This window comes from Lemur catta, chromosome 10, assembly GCF_020740605.2.
Source record: "Lemur catta isolate mLemCat1 chromosome 10, mLemCat1.pri, whole genome shotgun sequence".
NCBI classification, from domain to species: Eukaryota; Metazoa; Chordata; class Mammalia; order Primates; family Lemuridae; genus Lemur; species Lemur catta.
Window position 1 is genome coordinate 1,011,226 of NC_059137.1, and position 27,467 is coordinate 1,038,692.

Here is a 27,467-nt window from a genome sequence, read left to right on the forward strand (position 1 = left end):
TTCCTTTAGGCATCACCACTGCACACACCGGGTTGGGGGCGGGGGCGGAGCGCGGCCGCGCGCGGGCGGCACGGGGGAAGGCTGGTCCTGTACAAGGTGGGGGACGGCGGGCGGTGGCGCTCTCCCGTGCCCAAGATGCAAGGCAGGGTTGAAGACAGTCCCGAGCCAGGGTCTGGGGAAGCCCGTCCTGGGCTGCAGGCCGGACGGAGGAGAAGAGAAGGGCTTAGCCCTCTCGAGTCTGGGGGAGGAGGCCCGAGGCAGCTGGGAGCCCGAGCGCGCCTCTGGGCAGCGCTGCCAGCTGGGGAGTCAGGGACGGCCATGGGAGAAGGGCAGGGCCAGCCCCGGCGCGGGGTCCAGGGGGAGGTGGGGCGTGGGTGGGGTGCAGCAGGAAGAGGAGAGGGTGGAGCTCAGGCTGCCGAGGAGCGAGCAGGTGCTGGAAGAGGGCGACCCGGCCAGCTGGGGCCATGGCCTAGGCGGGGCTGCCGTCTCTGCTCCAAGCCCCTGCGCTGGGCCGGTCAGGCCCTCTCCCCACTGCTCAGAGACCCCAGGGCCCTGCCTCTGCCGGAGCGCCCTGCGGCCCTGCCCAGCCGGCTCAGCTCTGACCCGTCCTCAGCCGCTCCGGTCCGCACCTCGGTCCGGCAGGAGCTGCCCGCCAGGCAGTAGGGCGGGTGGGCGGACAGCCCGGAGGCCCGTGGTGGGCAGTCTCTGGGGCGGGTGGGCATCCCTCAGGCCTTCCCGAGCAGCAGGACCCATCAGTGTCCTTGGCCGGGCTAACTGGGCAGGTGGGCGCCTCCGGGGGCCTCACACCACGGTGCTGACCGAGGGATCTGAGAGGTTGAGCGGGCCCGAGATATCAGAGGGATGGTACTGCTGCAAAATAGAAATACACAGACAAGGCGCCCGTCAGCCCCGCGCCGGGGGCTCGCGCGGGCGGGACGGGGTGGGCCGGCCGGCGGCGGGTGGGCGGGCGCGGCCTGGGGGAGGCTGGGGGTGCTCCTCCCCCGACCCCGTGGTGCTCCGGGGCTCTGCGTGGGCCGGGCCGCTGTCCCGTCCGTCTGTCTGTCTGTCTGCGGGGGAGGGGCAGAGGGCGGGCGGGGCGTCTCAGCTCTCCCTATGACGGGAACACAGCTGCAGCTGGCCCTCCTCCCTCTCAATAGCGCGTCGCGGCAGCACTGTGTCTTTTTGGTTTTGCAAAGCGCCGCGTCCACCCCCGGTGCTCTATAAATAAGAACCAACAATCAATACCCGCCGGCCCCGCCGGCCGCCAGGGACCCCAGCCCTCAGCGCCCAGTGTGGCCCTGGCCCAAAAGGGCCACAGGACAGGGGCAGAGGATCTCAGCAGCCAGACCGACCCCACCCTGCCCGAAGGAGCCCCCCACCCAGGCCTCCCTCTGAGCAGGCGCCCGGCCCCTGAGACAGGGTGGGAGCTGGGCTGCCCTCCCCCGTCCAGTCCCCAGCTGCCAGTGCCCTGCAGTCAGCCCTACGGGGCGGTCGGCCCCAGATGCCGGGCGGTGCCCAGGGAAGCTCAGGCGGAGATTCTGCTGGGAATGCATCCCCGGAAGGGCGCCGCGAGGTGTCTGAGCTGCACCCGCACCAGCTGCAGCCTCTGAAAGTGGCCTATCACCTGCACACACTGGGCTGCCTGCTCCCCGGTGGCTCTCTCCTGTCTGCGGGGGACCAGCCTCTTCCCCGCCTGCCGATCCCACAGTCCTCTGGGGCTGAGCTATCCTCCCTCCCTCTTTCTTGGGACTGAGGGGCCCTGGGGACTGTGCTTCTGCCTGCTCCTTGAGCCTCCAGTTGCTCCCAGCCCCACAGACACTCACTCTCCACGGCCCTCCCTGTGCCATGTCCCTCCCCAGGAAGCAGAGCAGCCAGACCCTTGGGCTTCACTTTGGGCTTGGGTGGCTCTGTGCCAAGTCCTGTCTGTGCCCTGGAGTTCTGCCCCTCTTCCCAAGCACGGGGGGGCAGGACTGCAAATCCCTTCCTTCCTGGGCAGGAGCCCCTGTGGGCTGCAGGGGAGCTACTGGCTGAGGCCTGTGCTGGCTCTCTGGGCAGCCCCTCCCCACCATGCTAGCTGGGACCACGGTGCCTCTGGCAGGCTGGGTCCATTCTGGGGGCCTTTGGTCCAAATGTGCACATCTGGTGCCATGACAAGCTGCCCGAGGCAGGAGGTGGGGTGGGGAGGGATTCTAGGCTCAAAAGGGTAGTCGGCCTGGCTCTGATACCCCCTGGGGGCAGTGGGTCAGGAACCGAGGTGTGGTCTTCTCCTCGGAGGCCTCCCCTTCCTGGGCCTCTGTCTGGGGACCTCAGAGTTGCCTGGGCTCTGCAGGCCAGGGTTGGCAGGGCTGCCCCTGCCTGTCCTCAGACCCTCGGGGAACTGCCACCACACCTCCTGCGGGGCCCCTGCTCAGCCTGGAGTGGGAGCCACCCCTCTGGTCCCACCCTATTCCCTGGCTGACAGCCCCCTGTGGCCAGGGGCCAGTTCCAACTCCAGGCCCCAGCCATCCACCCAGATGGACCCAGGCCCAGCCCCCAGCCCCCGGCCCACACAGAGACCACATGGAAGATGCAACACGCATGGCTCTGGTGAGACAGGTGAGACAGGTGTCTGGGGGGCGGGGCCGGCGGCCAGACAGACGGACGGGATGGGACATCACAGCCACCCCCTCCAGGGCCATCGCAGGGAGGGAGTGAGGGCGGCGGGCCCCTCTGGGAGAGGCAAGAGAAACAGGGACGTAACAGAGAGGTGGTGTGGCCTCCCAGCAGGTAAGGAGCCGGGACAGGGCCGCTCTGGGCTCCCAGGGCCCCAGATGTGGCCCAGAGAGGCAGTGAGGCTGACTGACTGACCAACGACATGACAGGCTTCAAGATGGCGTGTGGGTCATGGCAGGGGGAGGCGGGGGAGGGCAGACTAACGGAGACACACGGGAAAGCTGAGGACCCAGTGGGGGTCGGGGAGGCTGGAGATTCGTGTGGCAGCAGCTGCCTGGGTGGAGATGCAGGGTGGGGCCTCGGGGGTCCGAGGTGGGTGAGGGTGGGATGGGGGGGAGTGGGAGACAGACACGGAGGGCGGGGGAGCGAGGGAGGAGTCGGAGACGTGGGACTGGGGTGCTCTCCCCCTTACCGTGTCTTTGGAGGACCTACGTCTCTTGAAGCTGGAAGCCAGGGTGGAGGTGATAGCCCTAAATGTGGCTTTCTTTTTAGGGTCAGGCTCTGCTCTACCACTCTTTCTATCCTAAAATGAATATGTATAAGTGATTAGACGGCTAAGGGTGGCGGCCACACCTGCCCTCGCCTGCTCCTCGGTGGGCTGCTGCCCGGCCTGGCCGGCCACTTAGGCCCTCGCTCCTGCCTGCCTCCCTGTGCTGGACAGATGGGCCGACAGCTGGACATTCGAGGGTGGCCTCTTCTGCCCAGGGCCTTGGGCCTGACTGTGCTTGTGCTGGGGCTGGGTGTGGGGGTCCCAGCCGGCTCTCTTCCTGGGAGGTCCGCCTGGCTCCCTGGCTCCGGGGTGGCCCTGGATTACAGACGTCCGAGGAGGAGGAGCCCTCCGAGGACTGGAGGAGTTTCCCCTCAGGCCACACCAGCCATTCTTCGAGGAGGCCACTGTCCCCCAAGGGGGCACACACCAAGATTCAGGAAGGGGCCGAGGGGCCGAAGGAAGGCAGGTGTCGAGATGGAGTTGGAGCGACAGACAGGCAGCTCCCAGGACTCTGGCCTCAGGTCTGCTGGCCAGGACAGCCTGGGCCCACCAGTGGCAGCAGCAGCCAGGTCCCCAGGGGACCTGTGGGGCCAAGAGCAAGAATGGGCAGATGAGAGGTGTGTGGGCTCCAGCAACCTGGCCCCCCCACCTCGCTGCAGTGCCAGCTTCCTCTCAGGACACAGGCTCCAGGAGCGCACCCAGAGAAAGAGAAGAGATGGAGTGAACCGGAGCTCAACCGTGGGCCACAAGCCCTCAGGCCTGTGCAGGCCCCACAACCCACCCTATCCCAGGTGGGCTGAGGCTGCCCCTGCTGGCGACAAATTCCCATGGACACAGCCTGGGGCACCAGGTAGGGCTGGGCCTGGCCCAATTCAGATTGGAATCACGGAGCACAAGGACATAGCAGGAAAGAGGTGTCCACCACAGGGTGTCCAGGGGGCTTGGGGCGGCGGAGGGCAAAAGGCATCTTGGACTCACGTGCTACACACAAGTGGCCTGTCTCACCCTGCCTGCTTGCCTTCCTATGGAATGGGTACCACTGGGCGACTCTGGAGACAGAGGGGCCGGGGGAGGCTTGGAGCAGGGTGCGTGGCCTCCCTCGGCCCGGCTTTGCAGTGGGCGGCCACCTGCAGGCAGCCCCCCGCCAACGCTGCCCCTGTGCCCTGGGAGCACTCACCACTGCCCCGGCCCTGGCTCCTAGCTCCAGTCCTGCCCATGGGAGCCAGAGCCAGTGCCACGGCCTTCAGGGATGGAGGAGGGCTGTGGCCAGGCCGGGCCCTGGGCACCAGGCCTCGGAGGTGGCCTGCCCTACCTGCAGGTTCTTCCTCCACACGTTCACCGCCGCGAAGGCCAGCTGCATCTGCTTCCGGCGGGCGTCCTTGTGCCGCTTGTAGGCAATCTCAATGAAAATCAGGAAGATCCCAGCCACAATGCCCCCAGCCACCAGCATGAAGACCCCTGTGTGTCAGGACCCAGAGCCTCAGCTACTGGCCAGAGGGGCTGCAGCCCACTGATAACCACCCATGTCAGTGGGCCGCACCTGCCATGTTCTCGAAAGTGAGGGTCGCAGGGGCGTTGCTGCGTGAGTCACATTCCTGGTACCGAACCCACGTCTTGTCCAGGTCTTCCATGAAGCCATTCTCATGGGACCTGTGGGTGCAGGAGCATGGGAGACTGAGGTGGGGCGGGGCCTGCAGGGGGTGCCTGGCCTGGGCTGGGGCATCCATGTGCTGCCTTGGTGGGGTCAGGCACGGGGGAGGGTGTCCACCTCCAGTGGAGAGGCTCTTGGAGATGGGTGGCCAAGGGAGATGAGGACGCAGGGGCATGCTCACTTGAGGATGGACAGGGAGACGTTCTGCTTCCAGGGGCTGTCCTTGCGCATGCCTATGCCGAAGCCCGAGCGAAAGAACAGCTCGCCTGTAGTCACCAGGTCACACTTCTGCGAGGCCTCGAACTCCAGCACCGCCGAGTCCCAGATGAAGGCATGCAGCTTGCTGCCGGCAGAGTTGGGGGTTGGGAAGCCTGCACAGTCGGGGGCTACCCTTGCTCCCCCAGCCTACATACTGTCCTCTGTCCTGCCAGTCTATTGCCTGCCCGTGGTCCCCAGCCTGGGTGCTCCCCACGCCTACTTTTCCTGTGTGGTGGAGGCCACCCTTTTCCCTACCCCCTCAATCGTCCTGCCCAGCCGAGATGGCCTCCTGCATGCCCCTCACTTGTCCCTCACGGCCTGGATGGCCTCCGCTGCGCTCTCATAGTTGTGTTTCTCCATGTGCCGGTACATGGTGCTCAGCTCCACCTGCCGCCGGAAGTAGATGTCCACAGAGCTCTGCTTCACAGTTGCGTAGATGAATTTGTCCGAGGGGTTCCTCAGCTGCAGGGGCAGAGGGCGGGCTCACAGCAGCTCTTCCAGCCCCTACCCAAGCAACATGTCAGCAAACCTCATGACCCCCTCCTCCAGCCCGGCCAGGCCTCACCCGCGGGTCGTTGATGCCCGTAATGCGCTCCTCTGGACGGTCCAGCACCAGGAAGGCTGCCAGGTTGGCAGTGTAGGAGGCCACGATGATCATGGCAAAGCCAGCCCACACCATGCCCAGGATGCGTGCTGAGAAGCTTCGGGGAGCACCTGTGGGCAGAGGCTCCGTCAGCTCCCCTACAGCAGGGCGGAACAGGACGGGACTGGGTGTGGCCTTACCTTCCCCAATGCCAGAGTTGAGCAGGACGCCCCAGGAGAACCACATGGCCGAAGAGAGGGTGAGTGCGTCCTCCTCCTCCTCCTCGCTGTTCACCTTGAACCGACCAAAGGGGCTGCGGGGCACAGAGGGCAGGTGGAAGAGAGGGCAGGAGAGGTGACTCTGCCTGGCCCCGCCCACCCTGCAGGTGAGGTGTCTGGACCCCAGGTCGCGCTCACCTGAAGCGGTCCAGCAGGTACAGCATCACGGCCACCACGTGCACTGACAGTCCCACCAGCAGCCACAGGGTGCTCTGGAAGGGCTGCATGAACGAGTCCAGAGTGCTCCGGGGGATCTCCTGCAGGGGACAGGCGGTCAGGGCCGCCTGGGCCTCCAGGACTCCACCCCACTCCGGGCCCTGCACACCTTCTTGACCAGAATGGTCAGGCCCTGGTACTTGAAGGGCTTGGAGAACTCGATGTACTGCGCCCGCTCGTTGTTAATCGTCAGCGGCGCCACGATCATGTCCGCCTGTCCGCTGAGCAGCTCGCCCATCATCCCGTTCCACTCCTTCTTGTTGCTGTTGTTCACCTGCGGGGCGACAGACCCGGTGCGCATGCGGAGAGCGTCCGCCCCCCCTGCAACAGGTCCCAGCCCAGCAAAACTAGCTCATCCCAGGGGTCTTCTGCTGCGGGCCCCCCGCCCGCCCGGGCCCCGCCCGCCCGGGCCCCCCGCCCGCCCGGGCCCCGCCCCAGCCCACAAACCCCGCCCCACGACCCCGCCCCAGCGCACAGGCCCCGCCCCACCATGGGCCCGCCCCAGGCCACAAACCCCACCTCAGCCCACAGACCCCGCCCACTCAGGGCCCCGCCCCAGCCCAAGCCCCCGCCCCAGCTGCAGGCCCCGCCCTCAGACCCCTCCCACCCTGGGCCTCACCCACCCCGGGCCCCGCCTCAGCCCGCAGGCCCCGCCCACTCAGGGCGCCGCCACAGCCCAAGGCCCCAGAGGCCCCGCCCACAGACTCCTCCCACTCTGGGCCCCACCCCCCCGGGCCAGGCACAGTCCGCAGGCCCCTCCCCACAGACCCCGCCCACCTCGGGCCCCGCCCTATCCTCAGGCCCCGCCCCGGGCCACCGCCCCACCCCCCACCCCGGCCGGCAGGTGTCCACCACGCACCCGCTCCTGCGTGCCGAACTTGCCATCGGCCACCAGGTGCACCTCGTAGGTGAAGTTCATGGTGCGCGCCAGCTTGATGAGCAGGTCGATGCAGAAGCCGTAGCAGCACTGCGGCACCGTGTGGCGCGCTGGGGAGGGGGCGGTGACAGCTGGGCTCCCGGGCGCCCCGCCCCGCGGCCCCGCCCCGCCCGCGCCCGGCACTCACGGCTGCCCGGCGACGTGTCGTTGGGCCCGGTGCAGATCACTTTCTTGACCGGGTCGCCGTTGACCGTGAACTCCTCCCTGCACGTCCCGTCGCTCAGCGTGGGCTTGACGTACACGAAGGGCTCCTGGTGGATCGTCACAATCTGCGGGGTGGGGGGGAGACCGGCCTGGACCCGGGACCCTCGGCTCCCCGGGGCCTGGCCTCTCGGCGCCCACGCTGGCGCAGCGCGACTGCGGAACCCTCTGGGCCACTCTCCCGGCGTGGCTTGCACGTGAGTTTCTCCGCAGGGCGTGAGCGGCACTTCTCTGCCCTCTCGGGGCGAGGAGCCCCCGTCCCTGCCCCCACTGTGCGGCGAGGACAGGGACATGTCCGTGGAAGCCCACGGACCGGCCTCTCCTGGCCCGCTGCCCCGCAGCCGCAGTCTTGTCTGTGGTCCTGTTCTTTCCCTGAGCCAAGCTGTCCCCCTCCTCCCCACGGCAGCCTGTCCCTCCTGTCTTTCAGGGGACCGCAGCCCGGGCAGGGGACAGATACAGGGCAAGGGCATGCTCAGGAGGGGTCCTGGGGGAGCTCCCTGATGGGGTGGCAGGAGCCGAGCGTCATTCAGCCAGGCAGGACTGTGGTGGGCGGTGGGCTCTTGGGAACAGGGCAGCATTTGGCTTTTATCCCTGGGGCAATCGGGAGTCCTTTTTTTTTGGAGACAGAGTCTCGCTCTGTTGCCCGGGCTAGAGTGCTGTGGTGTCAGCCTAGCTCACAGCAACCTCAAACTCCTGGGCTCAAGAGATCCTCCTGCCTCAGCCTCCTGAGTAGCTGGGACTACAGGAATGTGCCACCAGGCCCAGCTAATTTTTTCTATATATATTTTTAGTTGTTCAGCTAATTTCTTTCTATTTTTAGTACAGAGGTGGTCTTGCTCTTGCTCAGGCTGGTCTTGAACTCCTGACCTTGAGCTATCCTGCCTCCGCCTCCCAGAGTGCTAGGATTACAGGCATGAGCCACCGTGCCCAGCTGGATTGGGAGTCCTTAAAGGAGCTTATTTTCTTTTTAAAATGCTCCCTATGTTTTCTATTATTTCTGTTAGTACTTTTTAAAAAATCAGTGAGGCCAGAAACAAAGTTGTTAAAAGCCATCTACAACTCTCAACCTAGATGGGGCCTTCTGGCCACTGGCGTTTTGACTGTCACTTTCAAACTTTTCCATGAGAGGTGTCTGAGCTGCAGGGAGATGCCACACTGGTGCTGGCAAAGCCCACCCTGTCTGCAGGGAAGGGCAGGAGTGGACAAAGCAGTCTGGTGGGAGGGTACGCGGTGCCCTGCTGTAGGGTTCGGAGAAAGCAGACAGGGCTGAGAGACATGTGAGGACCAGGAGGGGGCTGGCTGGCACACTGCCTGTGAGGTCCTTGCCTTTGGTGGTGTGTGGTACTGGCCGGGCTGGTGTGGGTGTGGGGGGGTGTGCAGTGAGTGGTTCAGCAGGGGGGGGAGGGGCCCCTGAATGAGTGCAAAGGAACGCACGAGTCAGGCCGAGGAAAAGACATTGTGAGGAGGAAGCCAGCAGGGGACGGGCTCCTAGAGGCCCAGGGAGAGCCACGAAGGGGATGCTCCACCACAGGGGAATGCTGCAGGGAGGCCGGGGGTGGGGGGGGAGAGGACACTCTGACCTAGTCACACCAGGAGGCCGTGGGGCTGGCCATGGGGCTGCAGGCTGTGGAAGGCCAGGACTCAGAACACAAGTGCAAAGCTGAGGTCTGCACCAGGACACAGAATGACCATCCCTTTGTCCCACTGTCCCCCATCAGTTCTTCCCCAAGGGAGTCCTGTCCCAGACGACTTCCCCAGACTTAAGTAGGGTTGGGTCAGCAGGGGGCGAGAGAGAGCCGGTGGGGTGGAGGCAGGGGCTCCTCCCTGCTGCCTGTGCGTGGCAGGTGCAGCAGGCCCTGTCCCAGGTTCCTCCAGTTGCTTTCCTTGACCTCACTGCCCCCACCCTCAGGCCTGGCGGGCTGGGTGGGTGACTGGGCTGGGGATGGTGCTGGTCGGGCTCCCACCTTGAGTCTGGTGGACATCTGGTACCCCCGAGGCTTCTCCGTCTCACCACCTGGCCAGATGATCTTCCTGTCATTAGGGATGACCTGGGGGTGGGAGTATGAGATGGAGGGTGGCCACGCAGGGGTCTTGGCCCCAGGACCCTAAGGCCCCAGCCCCCACCCCCTCATGACCCCCACCTACGTGGGTGCCGTTGTAGATGCCCACTTGCACCAGCTTTCGGTTCTGCAGGTTCATGATGCTGTAGTTGGCAAACTTCCGGTCCCCATCCTCATTGAACTCCACGCGGCCGGTCACCCCGTCTGCATACTTGGAAGACATCAGCACTCTGTGGGGGAGCACCATGGTGTAGACGTGTCAGGGTGCTCGCTCTCCCTGGCCTCCCGAGCAACCCGGGCTTCCTTTCTCCCCGGTCCCAAGAATGGAAAGATCAGCAGACTCTCGCTGTGAGTCTGAGGGATGGCACCGGTGTGTGCCTGCACCAGGTGGGCACAGCACAGCCAGCGACAGCTGGAGCAGAGTGTGTCCCCACACCAGGTGGACAGCACAACTAGTGATGGCTGAGTGGCTTCTGGGTGCCAGACATTGTTTTGAGGGATCTCCAGGGGTAAGGATGTTTGGTCCTCACGGCCACCATCCTAGCTTTACAGAGAAGGAAGCAAAGCCCGGGAGGATGCCTGACCCACATGCCAGCGAGGGCGGGAGGCAGGCTGAGCCTGGCATCCGGCTGTAATCACCAGGCTGTCCTGTCTGGGTGCATGTGCAACTGTGTGCTGTGCCCACTGGGTGATATCAGTGAACCTGGGTGCACACGTGACCCTATGTGGGGTGCACTCCCACGCAGTCCTTGTGGCAGGTGTGTGTTCCGTGCCTCTAAGTCTGTGTGAACACATGGTTCTGTGCACGTGTGTACATATGTGTGCCCGTGTGCTGCCTACACCTGCACTTACATGTGTGCCCCTGTTTTGGGCGAGGTGGACAGTGGTTCTGCACGGGCTACTCAGTGGCTGGGGCCTCCCCCCCGACCCCGGGCGGTGTGGTGCCTCGGGGTGCTGAGAGTTAGCTCCTGCCCTGCTGCAGCTGTTCGCCTGGGTCTGCCGGACTCGGCCAGGCCTGGCTCTCTGCATGTTTGGCTGCCGCCCTCAGGCTGTCTGACCTCCTGGGTCCTTGGAAGCTCCCAGACCCCACCTGCATCAGGAGCCTCCTCCCAAGGCTGCCAGCCACTGTGGGGGCAGGTGCTGTCTCAGGGTGGGCTGCGGAGTGGAAAGGTCAGGCCGGAGCCCTGGAGGCAGTTATGACTTTACTGAGAGTGGAGGTACTGGTGTCAGTGTTGCAAATAGAGGTGGTGGCCCTGGGGAGGTGTGGGGAGAGGAGAGAAGTGGGGACAGTGTCCATAGGATGTCAGCAGCAGGCCCCACTGCACCATGCCAACCTCGCAGGCGGCCCCACCTGTGGCAGAGCAGTCCCCCTAACTCCTTGCAGGCCGCCCCCCACCCCTCGCAGGCGGCCCCACCTCTTGAAGAGCGGCCCGGTCTTCCAGATGTTGGTGTTGCCCACGCAGCCGCGCGGGGGGTCGGTGATGTTCTCCTTCTCCAGGAGCTCGTGCACCGCCTGCGCCACCACGCCCACGGCGTCGCTGATGTGCGCCGACTCGTTCTTGCCGTTGATGAGCTGCAGCCCGATGATGCCTGCGAGGGGAGGAGGGGGCGGCTCAGAGCGCGCGGGACCCTCCCCCCGCCCGCGGCGGCCCCGCACTCACCGTCCGGGGCGTAGCGCAGGGCGTTCCCCGAGATCTCGCGCTCCCCAACCAGCCACACGTACCCCGAGCCCGTCATGTTCAGCATCGCGGCTGCGCGGTACACGGTGGCAGCGTCGTCCTCGCTGTGGGGCAGACGGGGCTGAAGGGCCCGGACTCCCCCGCCCTCCCGCCGCCCGGTCCTCCGCCTCCGAGCGCAGGCCGCCCCCGGACCCTCCCGGAGCGAGGCCTGCAGACCCCAAAGCGGGGTCTGGCCCAGCCTGCGCCCCGCCTGCACCTGGGCCAGGAGACCCCAGGAGCCTCCCGGACCTCTGTGGCTGGCCCCCTGCCTTTGGGGGCAGGTTAGATACCTGGTTCACGGGACTGACTTCCTGCCTGTCCCCTCTGCCTGTGCTCCCGGGGCCCCTCCTTCTCCTCAGGAAGACCCCTGGCGGTGACCCAGGACCGTGATGGGTCATCACTTACTCATCACTTGCCAGATACCAGGCAGTGTTCTAAGTGCTTTATGTGGATTATCCGATTCAAACCTCACAGCATACCTAGGGGGCTGGAAGCAGTACTACCTCTGTGTCAGGAGGGGAAACTGAGGCACATGCGCTTGCAAGTGTTGGTAAGTGACAGAGTCAGTTCTGTGCCTAGACAGTCCACCCCAGCGCCCAAACTCCTGCAACCTCCTGGGCAAACTGCACCCCTCTGGTCCTCCGTGTCCAGATGTGTCTGGGCTAGTGAGATGCTGTGGAGGGACCCAGCGCCCCGGCAGCTGCCAGAGAGACCAGGGCTGCTCTCCCTCCTGGAGTCTGCACTGCAGCTGCTCCCCTGTGCCACCGGGCCAGGGTCACCAGGAGGACAGAGCTCAAGCAAGCCTCACCTTGTAGGCACCTTGAGGTCTTAGGGTGTCCTCCTGGCTGAGCCTGTGGACAATGAAGCAGGGGACGGGATCCCCTGGGGCCGGAGCTTCCCTGGTCATGACAGGGGCCTGGGGGCCGGTGGGGCTCTGGGGCCACTGGGGATCCTCCCCCTCCCCCTCAGGGCCTGACCTGGCTCTGGGTGGGCCTGGACCACCACTGGCGCTTTGCCTCTGCAGTGCATGGCCACCGTGGGTTGGGCGGATTGCCCGAGGGTTGGGTTGACTCTGGAAACCAAGGTGGCCCTCAGTTTCCTAAGGGGTCCGCTCCCAGTGTTCTCAAGGGTTAGCCCACGAAGAAATGCAAACCTTCAGTGTTTGCTCTTCATGGCAATGCTATTGGTGGACGTAAGCAACACAAAATAGAGGTGCGCCAGGCAGCACCAGCCCAGCCACCCAAGTGAGAGCCTCTGGCAGAGGCTCTGCACACGGAACACGGCAACGCTAGCCCGGTGAGACCCAGGCCGTGCAGGTCCAGGCACAGAGCACCCGCTGTCGGCTGTGCCCTCCAAGACCTGACAGAGAAGCGCATCTTCTTGACACAGTTGGGGTCTGTGACATAAACGTGGTGGAATGATTATGATCAACAAAACAGTTGTAAACAAAAGCCTGATCCATCCATCAAAACTTATCAGATTGTTCTATGGAAATGGCTGGTACCAACAAAGACAATTTCAGGAAAATAAAAATGAAAGTTTGGGAAACAAATTCTTCGCACTCTATAGAAAATTGGCTAAAATTAAGATTGGCTTAATGAAGTCTCTTGGCAAAACACCCTCAACAGCCTTCACTGAGGAGGAGCCCATGTGACAGGTGGAAGCTCTGGGGTTGGAGGCCTGTGTCTGCCGCTGCACCCTCTGCTCCCAGGGGTGGGCACGCTGGGGGGCTGCCTGCCCTCTGCTCCCAGGGGTGGGCATGCTGGGGGGCTGCCTGCCCTCTGCTCCCAGGGGTGGGCACGCTGGGGGCTGCCTGCCCTCTGCTCCCAGGGGCTCAGCGTTTGAGAGGATGGGGTTCTTTCCAGCCCTGACATATGTGCATGGAGTCCTGAGTGTGAGTGTGTGGTTGATATATATGCTGTATGCAGTGTATGCATATGCATGGCTGTGACATGTACATAGCATGTGGTGTGTACATGCTGTGTACACATGCACAAGTACATGTATATGTGCATGTGTGGTATATATATGTACATGCATGTAGGTGGGTGGCTGTGTCTTAGTGTGTATGTGGTGTATATGATGGTGTGCATGTGTGTGCCTGTGAGGTATGTGTGTCTGTGCAGTGTGTGTATATATACATGCATGTCTTGTGTGGATGTGTCTATGGTATGTACATGGTACATGTGTGTGTGTGTGGGTGTGTGAGTGGTGTGAATACAGTGTGTGCACACATTTGTGCACGTGTGGTGTGTGCATGTATGTGCACATGTGGTATTATGTGGTATGTGCTCGTGTGCATGGTGTATGGTGTTGCACATGGTGCATGTGCATGTTCGTGCATCTGCCTGCTGTGACCACATCCCCTTCCCTGGGTTGACATTTTACTTAGAGCCATGTCTGACAAACTTGTCTTTGATACTGAGGGCTGGCAATACAAGGTGGCCCCTCAGCCGGCGAGGGGAGTCCCTAAGGCTGCAGAGTGTGGCCTAAGGGCTCATTAGTCAGAGAGAAAACAGCGGGGAAGGGGCACTCGCCTCTCTGCGGGGACCTGGGCATGGTGAGGTCCCGTGGATTGGTTCTACATGTGGTATTCTGGCCTGTGTCCTGTTGGTCACTCTGATAGTAATGTACGGGACCGGCAGGTCTGGGTTGGTGAGACCTTGTCCATGGCAAAAGTGTGTCCACCCACCCATCCATCTTTTATCCCACCACAGCCTCTGAATCCACCCCCAGTCCTCTGATGAGTGAGGGAAGTGTAAACGCATCAGAAAACAAGAGCGTGATCCCAGCACTTTGGGAGGCTGAGGCTGGAGGATTGCTTGAGACCAGGAGTTCAAGACCGACCTGGGCAATACAGTGAGACTTCATCTTCACAAAAAAATTTAAAAATAAATAAATTAATTACTTAAAAAAAGAAAAATAAGACCCTGGGTGGGGCTTGTGCAGTCTCGACCTTGCCTGAGCACATCTTTAATCCTTTCTCTCAAAGCCTTGGGCCCCTCCCGTAGAGCCCGCCATTGGGTGGGCGAGTGGACCGGTGACCCGTGACTCTGCAGTGGGGCTCGCCACTGTCCAGTGGGGGAGGGTGTGGTGGGGAGGATCTGCGCTTTCTTGCGTGGCCCCAGCCCTGTCCAGCCATGGAGACGCCTGCCTTCCAGCCTGAGGGGCCGGCCCCACCCTGTACTGTGCCCCAGGGGGCGGGGAGGTGCACCTGGCTCTGTGCCCCAGGGTTTGTTGACTGGCTGTGCAAATGGCCCCTGCCCTGACAGAGTTGCCGGCTCTTTCCCGAGGGCAGCAGGGTTGGGTGAGATCCTCTGGGCAAGGTGACCCTGCAGCTCTCCTCCAGACCAGAGCTTCTGGGTCAGGGCAGCCAGAGGCCAGCATGACCCACGGGAAGGGCTCCCCACCCTGTCCTGCCCCCTGGCCTAGCCTCTCCCTTCCTGGGAGAACCTGGCCACTGGCCAATGGGGAGATTTTCACCTCGGGCTCTTCCCCAAGGTCGTGGTGTGGATCAGGCCCTGCCCAGGGCAGCCTGGTTTTCTTTTCTTTTCTTTTTTTTTTGAGAGAGAGTCTCACTTTGTTGCCTCGGTTAGAGTGAGTGCTGTGGCGTCAGCCTAGCTCACAGCAACCTCAAACTCCTGGGCTTAAGCGATCCTACTGCCTCAGCCTCCTGAGTAGCTGGGACTACAGGCATGTGCCACCATGCCAGGCTAATTTTTTTTTTCTATATATATTTTTAGTTGTCCAGATAATTTTTGTTTCTATTTTTAGTAGATATGGGGTCTCGCTCAGGCTGGTCTCGAACTCTTGACCTCGAGCGATCCACCCGCCTCAGCCTCCCAGAGGGCTAGGATTACAGGCGTGAGCCACCGTGCCTGGCCCAGCCTGGTTTTCTTGGGCCCCGCACTGGTTTCCCGTGTCCAGCTGCTCCTGTCCTCCCGTCTCAGTGGGGCTGCCCCCTCCCTGCCCGGGCCTTGCACCTGGCCCTCCCGCACACCTGCCTGTTACTCCCCTGGGCCATGTTTGCAGAGGTGCCTCCTTAAGTCCTGGGCTCCCCAAGGGCGGGCCTTGTCCATCTCCCACCCCAAAAGCCCAGCTCAGGGCAAGTGGTAGCAAGTTACTGGAAGGGAGGACAGCCCAGGGAAGGAGGGACAGATGGAGGGTGTCACATGGGCCAGTTCACCAGGTGTGAGAGGGTGTGCGGGGGGTGGAGTGGGGCTGTCCTTGGTGAGGGTGTTTTGGAATCTGAAGCTCGTTTGCCCCACGGTGCCCCAGCTCTGGCCCAGATGGTGGGCGCTGGGGAAGGGAGGGCGCAGCCCAGCCTCACCTGGCAGAGAGGATGATGACGCGGGCCTCCAGCTCTCGAGCCTCCATCAGCAGCGCCGTCACGTTCTTGGTCCCCGGGTCGAACTGCAGCACCTTCTCTGCCTGCGGTGTGAGCAGGGGTGTTAGCCAGCAGCGGGGGCAGGGGACATAGTGCCTCAGGGGCGAGAGTCGGGCCGCAGCCGCTAGGAACCCCGAGGCAGCTTAGCTAGGGCTGCCGAGGCCTGTGCCTGCCACCTGCGCCTGCCACCTGCCTCCTCGCTCCTCGCCTGGCCTGGCTTCGAAGCTCGTGTTCTGTCTTCAGCCTGCTGGCGCTCCTGCGCGCTGCCTCTGCTCTCTCTGGTCTCGCACCTCATCCTGTCCTCACTCTGCTCTGAGCATGCAAGCTGAATGGACCCAGACTCAGAACCAGGCGTGCAGCGGACAGGAAACCAAAGTTTTGGAACCGGGAGCAGAGACAGGGCCGACCTTTCCAAAACCACAGGAGATCCTCTCAGGTCTGATTCCACGGCCCGCAGAGGCGGCCTGGCCCGGCGAGCGGGTGGCCCAGTGGCGGGCGCCCTCCTGGGTTCCACGAGGAAACCCTGGGGGTCCCGGAGATTCGCATGCACTTCCCGGAGAGTAGCTCCTCCTGCAGCTGTGCCTGCCTCGAGGGTGCAGGCCGGGCTCACAGCGGTGGGCCTCAGGCACCCACGCTGCCCACGCCTGCCCTCGCCTGCCTGCCCTCTCCTGCCTGCTGCCTGCTGCCTCTCCTCACTGCTCGGGCCTGCGGCTCGGCGGCTGGGCCTGACAGCGGCCCTAGTGGCCGAGGCGCAGGAGGCCAGGGCTCCCTAGTCGGTGGGTGGCGTGCACGTCCATGCATATATACCTTGGGTCCGCGCTTGTTGTCATAGGACAGTTGGTCGAGGTTTTCATAGTTCCTTTTTTTACTCTGATGAATAATGTGCACAGAGAAAATATGCAGACACAGAAGAAGATTATAAACGGTTGAAAATGACGGCGCTAAAGCAATCACACCACCTCCTCGGCACGTCTGCAGATGGGCACGTACCTGGAGCTCGCAAACACCGAGGCCCGGGCGGGGCTGGGGGCTGGGGGCGGAGCTGGGGGCAGGGGGCGCGGGGGCGGGGCCACGGAGGCTCCCTGCCGCGAAGCTACGCTCTTGGGGATGGTTGCTCTTGGGAGAAAGGGAGGCCCTGTCCGCACCCACCCTTCGGGTCCCCCCTGCCACCCCCACCCTGCCATGCACCTACGTGTGGCCCCAGCAGTGCCCTCCCCCTCCCACCTCAGGCCGCCCCCCCTGTCCTCCCTCCTGCCCCTCTAGAAGCCGAGCTGTTCTCACTGACTGGTGTGCCCGCGCCCGTCGGCCCACGTGTAGGCCCAAGAGGATGTGTGTGCACATGTGGGCCTGCAGGTACGTGTCCGTGGCGTCTGCGTGGGCGGCCAGTCCACGGGAGCTACAGGGCAGGGCCAGTGCAGTCTGAGTGCTGTGGGGGCTGGGGGTGCAGTGCGGGTGAGCACTCAGGTGGGGAGGGCACCCGTGTGTCCGGCTGTGGAGGTGGGCGGTGGCGGGGTCTGAGTCCGGGGTGGGCGGTGGGGCCTGTGAGGAGGTGTCTGGGCTGACGGCCAGGGTGCGCCTGTGAGGGGGCAGGTGGCTGGGTGTGCAAGGGTGTGAGTGTGGCCGTGGGTGCCAACGCCAGGAGCTGAAGTGCCTCCTGGGTGCTGCGGCTGAGGGGGCGAGGTCTTGGGGGGCCCTCAGAGCTCGCAGGCAGCCCCCCACCCAGATTCAGCAGACACCCCATGGCAGGACCCCCCGGACCCTCTGGTCTGCCCTCTGGCTTCAACCCCCCAACCCGGGCCTTCTGCTCCCTCCAGGGGCCCGTGGCACATTGTGGGGGGGCAAGTTGGTGCTAAGTTTGATGAAGCCAGCGCTGACTTCACAGACAGAACATGCTTCCCCACCGCTCCCTGGGTCTGGCCTCCGGGCCCCTCTCAGCCTAGGCCTCCCTCGCTCTCCGCCTGGCCCGGGGGCCGTGGCCGGGGTGCTGAGCGTCCAGGGCCCTGGGGCTCCTGGGTCTCTTCTGCTGAGCGCCAGCTCCTCCTCAGGAAATGACGGGGCAAGGAAGGGGACAGGGGTCACTTGGACCCCCCAGAAACCCGGGCTCTGATCCCTCCGCAGCCGCACAGAGTGGACTCGGGCTGGGCTGGGCTGGGGGCCAGTGCGATCCAGGGGCCCTGGCGAGGGCCCGGAGCTGAGTCCTGTGGTGGGGGGCGGGGGAGCCTGGGGCGCCAGGCCGGGTGGGGTGGCGGGTGTCTGTGTCCGGGCTTGGTGAGCTGTGGGCTGCAGGCTTGGGGGAGGACACGGAAGGTGTCCCAGCAGGCAGGGCTGGGGCCTTCAGGGAGGGGGCTTGTGGCCGCCATCGCGGTGGACAGCAGCGCCCCAGGGAGGGGTGGGCTGGCGGAGGCCGCGCCCCGCTCACAGGCTGGCTGGCGCCACGGGCGGCAGCCGATGGCGGGCTGGGCTGGGGTGTTTGCAGAGCTCCAGGTGGTCCAGCCTCGCCCCGCAGGGACTGACACGAAGGAGATTTCGACTAATGGCAAAAGCAAGTGAAATGAGCGGAGGACAGGCTGGGGCGGGCGCTGCCAGACGTGGTGCTGCTGACCATGCACGATGGAGAGAAAGGTGTTCACACACGGAGCCACAGACACAGCGGGCGCCCGCTCCTCTCCTCCTGCTCCGCGAGGCCCGCCGCGGCCCGGCCCTCACCTTGGACTCGCGCTCCTCCAGCAGCGTCTCCAGGCGCTTCTGCGCCGCCCGGCCCTCGTGGTCATCGCTGACCAGCAGGATGACGTGATTCCAGCTGTAGACGCGCATCATCTCGAACCAGACGCTCGACTGGTGGGAGTAGGGCGGCACGGTGCGCAGGAAGCTCAGGTGGATGCTCTGTGGGCACAGGGGCTCTGAGGCAGGGCGGACGCCACCGGCCCGGGGACCCCACGTCCTCCCGCCCGGCCCCACCCTGCTGGGGACACCTGGCGGGCCCTGGAGACCCCACTTCCTCTACGCTGGGGATACTTGCCCGGCCCTGGGAACCCCACTTCCTCCCGCCAGGCGCCACCCTGTTGGCCTTTCCTCCCCCGCCTAATGTGAGTCTGGGCACTGCCACGGCGGCACCCTGACAGGGACACTGTCCCTGTGGAGTTGCTCCTCGGGTGAGCCCACCTCTTCCTTGGACAACTGGAGCTCAGAAAACTCTGGCTGACAGGCAACCTCTCAAGGATCCCCATGGGGCTGTGCGTGGAGTCCTTCCCAAGTGCAGTAACTCCTTATTAGGAAGTCCCCACTCTTGGGCCACGTGTCCCCTCTTCCCGAGTCCCAGTCCTTGCTCACCAGCCCTGCCCTACTTCCCGCACGCTAGCACGGCCAGGGCAGCCCTGCCTGCTCGGCCTGGGTCTCTGTGTCTGTGCAGGTGAGCATGGTCCCTGCGGCAGCCCTGTGGCACCACACTGATCTTGTGGTCTTCTGAGGCCACCTGTTCCCTCTTCAAGGCCTGGGGGCAGTGCCTCGAAGTGAAGAATGTGCCCTGACCCTGTCCCCATTGCCTGGCCATGGGGCTGCCAGGCTCCTGGGCTGGCCTTTTTGATCATGTGTTGGGCTCAAGAGTGGCTGGGTGTGGGCCGTGAGTGGGCCGGGCAGAGCTGCAGGCTTTGGCCCTGCCCTGGCCGCCTGTGGGCTGGCCCTGCCTGCGGTGCACCCCTCCGCCCTGACTGCTTTCCTAGCAGGCCATTTTCCCCCCCTTACAGATGAGCAAACTGGTGCCCAGCGGGTGAAGGAGGCCGTGTCCAGAGGGCACAGGAATGAGACCCCCACTCCTCAGGGCCAAAGGTGAAGTCACCTGGGAGGAACAGTCCGGGCACCTCGGGGCATGCCAGGGCTTTCAGAGCTGGGGGAGGGTCTGTTCTCACCTGAGGGCAAACCCACCCCATCCCCCCACGTGCTTGGGCGTGGCTGGGACCATCTCTGTCCCTAAGGCAGCTCTCTCTGGGACTGCGGCCCCAGGCAGGAGGAGTCTGGAGAAGATGGGGGACTCAGAAGGCCAGGCATCAAGCCCAATGACACCTGCCATGTGGCCCTTCCAGGTGTGTCTGCAGGTGGCCCTAGGCCTGCAGGGTGGCTGGGAGCAGGCTGTGGTGGCCCTTCCAGCCTCCCAGAGCCCAGTCAGCATCCCCAGCTGGTGGGTCCTCCCGGAACTGCGGGCTGACGGAGGGATGTGTGCGCTAAGGCAGGTGCCGTCCTCTCCCGGCTAGAGTTCCCTGCACAGCCGACTGGGTGGCCTCTCCGCTCTTCTAGCTGCGGTTCCAGGATTGGGCGGAGACTGCCTGCCCCAGCCCATGGGCCACAAGGGCTCTAGGAGGCTGAGCCGGGGTGCTGGCAGCTCTGGGGGCACGGAGCTCCAAGGCCACCACTTCTGCACAAGCTGCCTCCTCCACCCACTCTGTGCAAATGCGGTGTCACTTTCCACCCCTGCCTGGCTGTGGGAGAGGCCAGTAACCATGGCCCTCGCTGCCAGCGTGTGCACCCCCGTTCCTCCGAAGTTTTTCCTGCTCCTGGGGCCCTGCTCCCCAGCTCCCCAAATTCCCCCCTCCAAGCCCACCTGTCTAGGGAGCCTCCCTGTTTTCTCTTCCCCAGCCCTCGGGGACCTCCCCTGTGGAGGGGATGTACTTGGTACCTGTCACCTGCCTGTGCCGAGTGTGAGTGTGAGGGTGCCTGCCTACGGACGCGAACGTGTGAGTACGCGTGTGGGTGTGAACAGGTGAGCGACGGCGTGTGAGTTGGACAGTGGGAGTGCGTGAGTGTGCGTGAGTGAGTGCAAGTGTGCGTGAGACCACGAGTGTGTGGTGTGTGTGAGTTACGTGTGAGTGTCTCCCAAGGGCGGAGACCTGCCCGGCTTGACGCATGGCCCTGGGCTCACCTTGTCTGAGTAGATGGACATGCGGGTGGTCAGCCCCAGGACGGGGATGCGGTAGAAGCCGGCTGTGTAGGAGACGGGGGTGGGAGTGAAGTGGTCGTTGGGGGTAGGCGGGTGGCTAACTAGGATGGCGTAGACCTGTGGACACAGGACACAGGGTCAGCTCCAGTGGGGGTGGGCCGGGCACTGCACCAGAGTCCAAGATCCGGAAGCAGCAGGAGCTGAGCCCAGCAGGCCACAGGAGGGTCTGGGTGGCACCACTGGTGGGCACACAGCTCTGGACACACCCCCACATGCAGGGGAGGAGACCCCATGACCATCTGTAAACCGGTTGCAGAGGTGGGGCAGATGCCACACACAGAGGAGGACAGGCCCTGCCCGGTCCCCTTCACTCTTCACACTGCTGGCTGGAGGCCTTGGAGAGGCAGCCCTAGGCCAGACCGTGAGGCCTCCGAAGGGCAGGGTGACATATCATATGTCCCCTGGGGTCTGTGCCCCCCACCTGAGCATGGGATGCACCCCAGGGTGGGCTGGGGGGCACAGCTGGTCCTGAACCAGGAGGTGACACTCAGGCTGTGCCCTGTCCTGGGTCAGGTGGGTGGAGGCCACACCCCAGACAGGGCAGCGGCTCCCATGGTCTGCCTCAGGTTGAGGGGAGCTCCACAAGGAACCCCCAGAGAGGCCTGTTCCTTCTTGCTAGTGCCCCCGGGGCTGGGCCCGAGATGGGCTCTGTCTGAACAAGACCCAGCCCTGACCTGGGTGCTGGCCTCCTCCTCCAGGAAGGCAGGCAGCGCAGCCTCCTGCCATGACCAAGGCCCACGCTGGGGGCACCTGAGGCCAGTGGCTCCACTCCCTGGAGTGGACGCCTCCCTTCCTCTTGCAGCTCCTCCCAAGGCAGGGAGGAAGATGGCTGAGAGTCCTCTCATATTGGAAGGACCAGTGTCTGTCCCCAACTCTGCTTGTGCCTTTTAGAGCCACAGGTCCCACTTGCTTCTGCAAATGGCGGTAGGGGGTGCAGTGCATGGCCCCACATGTCAGGACAGTGCCTGGACCAGAAGGTGCATATACGAGTGACAGCTGTTATTGTCCTTGCTCTGGGGGCAATGCTCACAGACAGCAAGGCTGTAAGTTGGAGAAGGTATTGCCCGGAAAGGGCCCTGCCTGCATTCCTGGGCTCCACGCCTCGGTGTCCCTCCTCAGATGAAACAGGTGACTGAAGCCCCTGGCCACAGACACGTCACCCAGTCCTGTCCCTTGGTGCCCTCTGTGGGTGGGGCACGGGATGGCTTGTGAGGTGGGGAGGGGATTTCTGAGCAACACTGGCATGGACCCTGTGGTTGGGGCTACTTGGACTGGCTCTCCCGCCCTGGCTGTCCCCTCCAGTCTCACGCACGGGTGCCCGGTAAGGGCCATGGCCAGTGTTCGTATGGGCGTGTGTGTGCAAGTGTATGCATGTGACCATGCGGGTGTTCGTGAACGCGTGGTGGGATATGTATGTATGTATTGTATGCCAAACATATCTACGTTTATATACTTGTGTGTGCATGACTGAACCAGTAGTGTATGTAAGTGCACATGTGTGTGCGCCTGGGTGTGCATGCCAAGCAGTGTGTGGCACGTGATGTGTGCATGCTAAGCAGTGTGTGTGTCCATGGATGTGCCTGTGCGATTGACTGTGTAACACTGCGGTGCACAAACGTGCACTAGTGAATGCACATGTGTGTGCGCGTGAGCATGCCTGTCCGTGCGTGTGCTGTGTCCATCAGGTGAGCATGTGTGAGCAGCACTTGCCTGGTGTCTGTCCTGCCTCTTACATAAAAGGCTGCATTGCGGTGCTGCTCGCAGCTTCATTGGAATTCAGCAGGCAGCTCAGCCCAGGGCGGACAGCCCTGACAGCAAAATCTCAGGAGTCGGTCCGCCCCCGCAGCACAGCCGGGCGCCGACAGCTCCCATGCTGTGCCCTGACAGCCCCACTCCCATCCCACAAAGCAGCCTGCTCCACACCTGGGCCACTTCCCGTCTCAGGCAGACCCACGGACAGGGGAAGGGCCGGAGGAAGGGTAGGAGAATCTGGAAGCAGAAACAAAGATGGCCCCAGGCCCCGTTCTGTTTAAAGCTCTGCAGCTCAGGCCTGTGGCTGGGATGGGCACTTCTGCCCTGTGCCCAGAATGCCCACCCCCCATGCTGACACACACAGGCCAAGGGCCTGGAGCCCAGAGGCCTTCTGAGGACCAGCCAGGGTGGCAGGTGACCAGCCTGGGGCTGAGATGGGGGACCCAGCAGCCCCCCGTGTTGGTCTCTGGTGAGACCTCACCTCTCCAGAGGAGCCAGTTGACTCCAGGGTGGTCTCATAAGGGGAGGGAGGGCGCTGCAAAGAACGGAGTGAACTGGGATCGGGAGAGTGGGGGGAGGGGACGGGCGGGCACCTGGCTGGAGATGAGGTCCTCGCACACCGACAGGGCCATCTGGATGGCGTTGGGCTTGTGGGTGACGGAGGTGGCGTTGAGTTGGATCTTCCAGGAGCCGTGCCGCTTGTTGGCCTGGTTCACGGCCTCGCGGAACATCTGCTCGTGCTTCCGCGTGCTCAGCACCGCGCCGATGTTGACGATCTTGGGGTCGCACGCGGCGCGGGCGACCGAGCAGGAGAAGAGCAGGGCGAGTGTCAGCAGGCGCATGGCGCTCATGGGCTCCGGCCGCCGCGGGCCTGGCTCGGGGCAGCGCGAACGCGGCGCCCTCGGCGCGTCCCCCGCGGGCGCCCCGGCTGTCCTGCGCCCGCCCGACCGGGGGCTGAGGACGCCGCGTCTCGCCGGGGCTGAGGTGCGGGCGCGGGTCCCGGCAGGGGCGCGCGAGCGGGCGGGGGCGCTGTCCGCGGTGCTGACGCGGGTCCCGGCGCCGACCGAGCGCCCCGCGCGGAGGGGACACGGCGGCTCCGCGGCTGCGCTGCTCCTGGTCCCGACGCCGCGGCGACTGCGGCAGCCGCGGAGCTGCGAGCGGGGCCAGCGTCTCCCACCCTCCCGCCGCCCCCGCTTCCCAGCACGAGCCGAGGGGCGCCTCCCGCTCCGGCGCGCGCCTGCGTTCGCGGGAGCGTCTGTCGGAGCGCGCGTGAGCCGGGCAGCGCCCGTGCGTGTGCGCGCGTGCGTGTGTGCGCGTGCAGGGGGCCTGGGACAGTGACCCGCGCTGCAGGCGGCGGAGCTTGGGAACGTCAGAGGGGTCCTGGCCCCGCGTGCAGCCTGTGCCCTTGCATGTCTTTATATGACCGAACGTGTGGCTTCCGCGCGCGCGCGCGCACGAGTCCTCACCCGCAGCGCGGGTATTTCGGGGCCGGCTCTTGCGGGATGGACACCCCGAGGCGTGGGGAGGCTCTAAGCCGTGCGTGGCGGCGCGACGCTGGGACTCCTCTCCGCTCGGGCTCAGAGTGCGGGAGAGGCTCATCTGCTCGGCTGTGTGACTCGGAACCCCCTCCCCAGGGTGAAGAAGAGCAAGGGCGACAGTGGACGCCCCCGTGTGTGGACTGGATCTTCCAGGAGAGACTGGGAGTCTGGACCCGAACTGGCTGGGACTGAGGTTAGACACCAGGAGGCACAGTGTGCTCCATCCAGCATGGGTGCGGTTGGCACCGCATGTCTTCTGTCCCGCACGTCTCCCCTTCTCCAGCCCTCACGCAGTGCACTCCCAGACCCCCGGCCCTCCTGCCCCTTTCCAGAGCCTTCCTTGTCCCTCTGGTCCTCACGATCCTAATTCTTTGTTCCCCTCCATCCCTGGGGTGTGCTGTGCTTCCCCCTCCCTAACCCGAAAGAAGGCTGAAGCTCCACCCCCACCAGTGACATCACCATTTCCAATAGCAGCTCAGGATTCACAGCTCTAACAGCCAAAGCCCCCAGTGGGGGAGGCAGGAGGGTCCCCACACCCAGGTGCTGCCTTGAGCAGTGCAGTGGGGGAGCCATGCGTCCCCCTCAGGGTCACACTCCCTGCTCCCTTCCGCTGTCCTCTCCACCAGCCAAACTCCCTGGACCCCCCGAGCTGAGAGGAGGGGCAGGAGCTGTGTGTTTGCCAAGCCCCTCTCTGGGCCCTGCCCTCTGTGTGGCGAATCGTTGCTCGGGGTAAACTGCCGGCCTCCAAACTTCTGTGGCCTCTGGCAGGTCGGGGCCTGGGGGTGGACAGACCTGGGCCCAGACAGCTCCAGGGCAGCATGGGAAGAAAGGGATTCAGCAGGGGCGCAGCCACCACGCCCCAGTGGGGTGCTGGGCCTGGCTCCTCCTGGCCCTGCAGAGCTACGTATTCAGCAATCTGCCGGCTGCTCTACAGCTGGGAGTCCGAAATGGGCCATGATGGGATCGTTTATACTGTGGAAATCATCAAACCCTACAAATCAAGGATTTGTTTTTGCCTATTTGGAGAGAGAGTTTGCCAGCATGCCGCTGCCTCCCCCAGACCGCGGGTCCTCAGGAGCCCCTGTGGACACATTTTTTATCAAGAGGAAGCTAGTTTGAGAGGAAGAAACTGACAGGTGGGGAGGTGAGGTGGGCAGAAGCCACGTCCAGAAGTCCTGGCCCATGGCCACCAGTGGCAGAGGACAGACCTTCCTCCTGCTGCTGGAGGGCCTCCCTCCACACCGCAGCTGGGGACATGGGGCTGGCCACCCAGGGCTGGCCTCGGGTGGAGAGCTGGGCTGGAGCCCAAGTACCTTGCAGGGAAGGAGCCCCAGGCGCGGCGAGGCCTCTTGCCAGCCTGATGGCAGCCCCACCCCCTCCCTTTGTCCCATGTCCCTCCACAAGTCCCTCCTTGCTCTGGCCTTCTCCCCGCTGACTTCCCCAACCCCACGTGTCCCGGAAGCCCGACCTTCCGAACGCCACAAGGTGCCCACAGACGCTCCTGTGGGCAAGACTGCGTGTCCACACTTAGTTCACGCAGCATTTACCCAGAGTGCTTGATGCCCTTCGGACGCAGGGTGGGGAGGCCAGACTCCCCGCCTTCCTGGAGCCAAGGCACATGGCAGACGCACGAGCACCTGAGGCCCCTCCGCAGACGGGCACGCTCTGAAGAAAGGTGAAGCGGAACGAGGGGCCAGGGGGTGACCGGATGGGCAGCGGTTCAGCAAGTGTCCGCTGCTTCTCCAACACGCCAGCCCTCCCAAAGGCGGAGCCCAGTTTCCTCATTCGGACCTGGACGGGGCTCAGAGCCTCCTTTTTGAGAATGGTATGGAGCAGAATGTGACTTCGGGGTCCAGAAAGAACATTCCAACTGCTACTCTCCTTTTCAGGTCACTCGGGAGCCTCCCTGTCGAGAGGACACTCAGGCAGCCCTGGGCAAGGCCCAGGTGCCAGGGAACGCCAGCCACAGAGGGACCCATGTGGGAAACCTCAGAGCCTCCATCCACGGGGAGCCTTCAGAGGCGGCAGCCCTGGCTGATGTCTTCACTGCGTCCTCAGAGAGACCTAGGGTGGAACCACTCTGCCAAGCTGCACTGAGAGATAATAGGGGTTTATCATCGTTTTAAGCACCGAGTTTTGGGGTAAGCTGTTATGCAGCAGTGGAAAACTAACTCCAATGCAGGGTGCTGCTCTAGGGAATGCCTCCCTGAAAAGATGTGAGAAAATATCTGAATGGAATGAGTGAGGACACATGCTGTGACCTTTCCGGACGTTGGCCGTGGGTCTGTGCTGCAGCCTGAGCCATTGGCCTGGGGCCGAGATGCTTCAAAGCATTATTAAAAATGTGTGGGTCCCCATGAAACCCTGCTATACCCAAGTGTACCAGGAGATCTGGATCGGAATGGGCTTGATGGGCTTCATTGTTTATAAAATCAGGAGCGCAGATAAAAGAAGTAAAGCTCTGAAAGCTCCCGCACCTGCTCGTGGTCTCACTAACCAGCCTCACTTGGGTGCACACGGGAGGGGACGTCCGTCTGCCTGTAGATATCAGCAAGCTGTGTTAGACGGGAACATGGAACATCCCTGTACACTTGTGTAAGTGCCGTCTACTTTGGCATGAATAAATGTGTCGTGAGATGTACCACACCTGGGACTGCTTGCAGTGTGTCCCCGCTCAGCTCCCTCCTGTGTGCCAGGCTTACTCGAGTAGATCATTTGTAATGCAGGTGAATTTCAGATGAAATCAGAATCTTACTGAGCCGTTCATGGTTAGAAGCCCGAGGAACTGAAGGGTAAATATCTCAGTTGTCACCAGAGTTGGTGATCAGGATCTAGAAACTCTGCTGCTCAATAAATGTTTGTTAAGCATGATTAAAAAAAAGAAAGAAAGAAATGAGTGAGGAAACCATACAAATATCTGAGGAAAGAGCGTTCCCAAGGAGAGAGAAGGGCAAGTGCAAAGGCCCTGGGGAGGGTGAGAGAGTGTGTGGCCTGTAGCAGAAAGGGGGAGAGGAAGACAGGGAGACCACAGTGGCCATGGGCCAGGCTCTGGGGGACCTGTAGGCTACAATGAGGGCTTCAGCTTTATTCCAAGTGGGATGGGAGGCCAATGGAGGGTGTAGACCAGGAGAGTGATATGGTTCAGTTTAGTGTTTAGACAGGATCACCTGCTGCTGTGTGGTAAGAGTTCAAAGGAGCAAGGGGAAGTGGAATGAGCAACCAGGAAGCTACTGGGCTAATCCACATGCCAGGCGAGAGGAGCAGGGAGAGGCGTGGAGGTGACAAGGCATGGGGCACAGAGGGTGAGGAGCCAAGCGTAACCCCAAAGTTTGTGGCCTGCACAACTGAGAGAACAGACGTACTACTTACCCAGAATGGAAACGCTGTGTGGTTGAGTAGGCTTTTTTTTTTTAGACAAGCTCTGTCACCCAGGCTGGGGTGCAGTGGTGCAATCACAGCTCACCGCAGGGCTCCTGGGCTCAAGCGATCCTCCTGCCTCGACCTCCCCAGTAGCTGGGACTACAGGCATGCACTACCATGCCCGACTAATTTTTTCTGTATATATTTTTAGTTGTCCATATAATTTCTATTTTTAGTAGAGACGGGGTCTTGCTCTTGCTCAGGCTGGTCTCAAACTCCTGAGCTCAAACGATCCACCCGCCTCAGCCTTCCAGAGTGCTAGGATTACAGGCGTGA

The 27,467-nt window shown here is 63.4% G+C and overlaps 2 protein-coding genes across 3 annotated transcripts; one reads left to right on the top strand and one right to left on the bottom strand.

Annotated features, from left to right (window-relative positions):
- GRIN1 (glutamate ionotropic receptor NMDA type subunit 1) lies at positions 1-23,084 on the bottom strand. Its single transcript, XM_045561986.1, has 21 exons — positions 22,827-23,084; positions 20,404-20,538; positions 18,198-18,374; positions 16,299-16,361; positions 15,435-15,535; positions 11,048-11,169; positions 10,802-10,976; positions 9,472-9,616; positions 9,291-9,374; positions 7,253-7,394; positions 7,048-7,175; positions 6,298-6,462; positions 6,111-6,229; positions 5,895-6,007; positions 5,677-5,825; positions 5,416-5,573; positions 5,035-5,196; positions 4,743-4,852; positions 4,515-4,660; positions 3,125-3,235; positions 1-1,218 (listed from the first exon to the last, which is right to left on the bottom strand). Exons 1-21 carry the CDS (start codon positions 23,082-23,084, stop codon positions 1,102-1,104), a joined length of 2,880 nt encoding a protein of 959 aa, XP_045417942.1. The 3' UTR covers positions 1-1,101.
- On the top strand, positions 18,237-26,417 carry LOC123645580 (ATP synthase subunit ATP5MJ, mitochondrial-like). Of its 2 annotated transcripts, XM_045561983.1 has the most exons (3): positions 18,237-18,365; positions 19,235-19,316; positions 25,661-26,417. In XM_045561983.1, exon 3 carries the CDS (start codon positions 26,092-26,094, stop codon positions 26,368-26,370), a length of 279 nt encoding a protein of 92 aa, XP_045417939.1. In that variant the 5' UTR covers positions 18,237-18,365; positions 19,235-19,316; positions 25,661-26,091; the 3' UTR covers positions 26,371-26,417. The 2 variants fall into 2 exon arrangements, with proteins under 2 accessions (XP_045417939.1, XP_045417941.1); XM_045561985.1 differs by lacking the exons at positions 18,237-18,365; positions 19,235-19,316 and adding an exon at positions 23,793-23,964.
- The last annotated feature ends 1,050 nt before the right edge of the window (positions 26,418-27,467 follow it).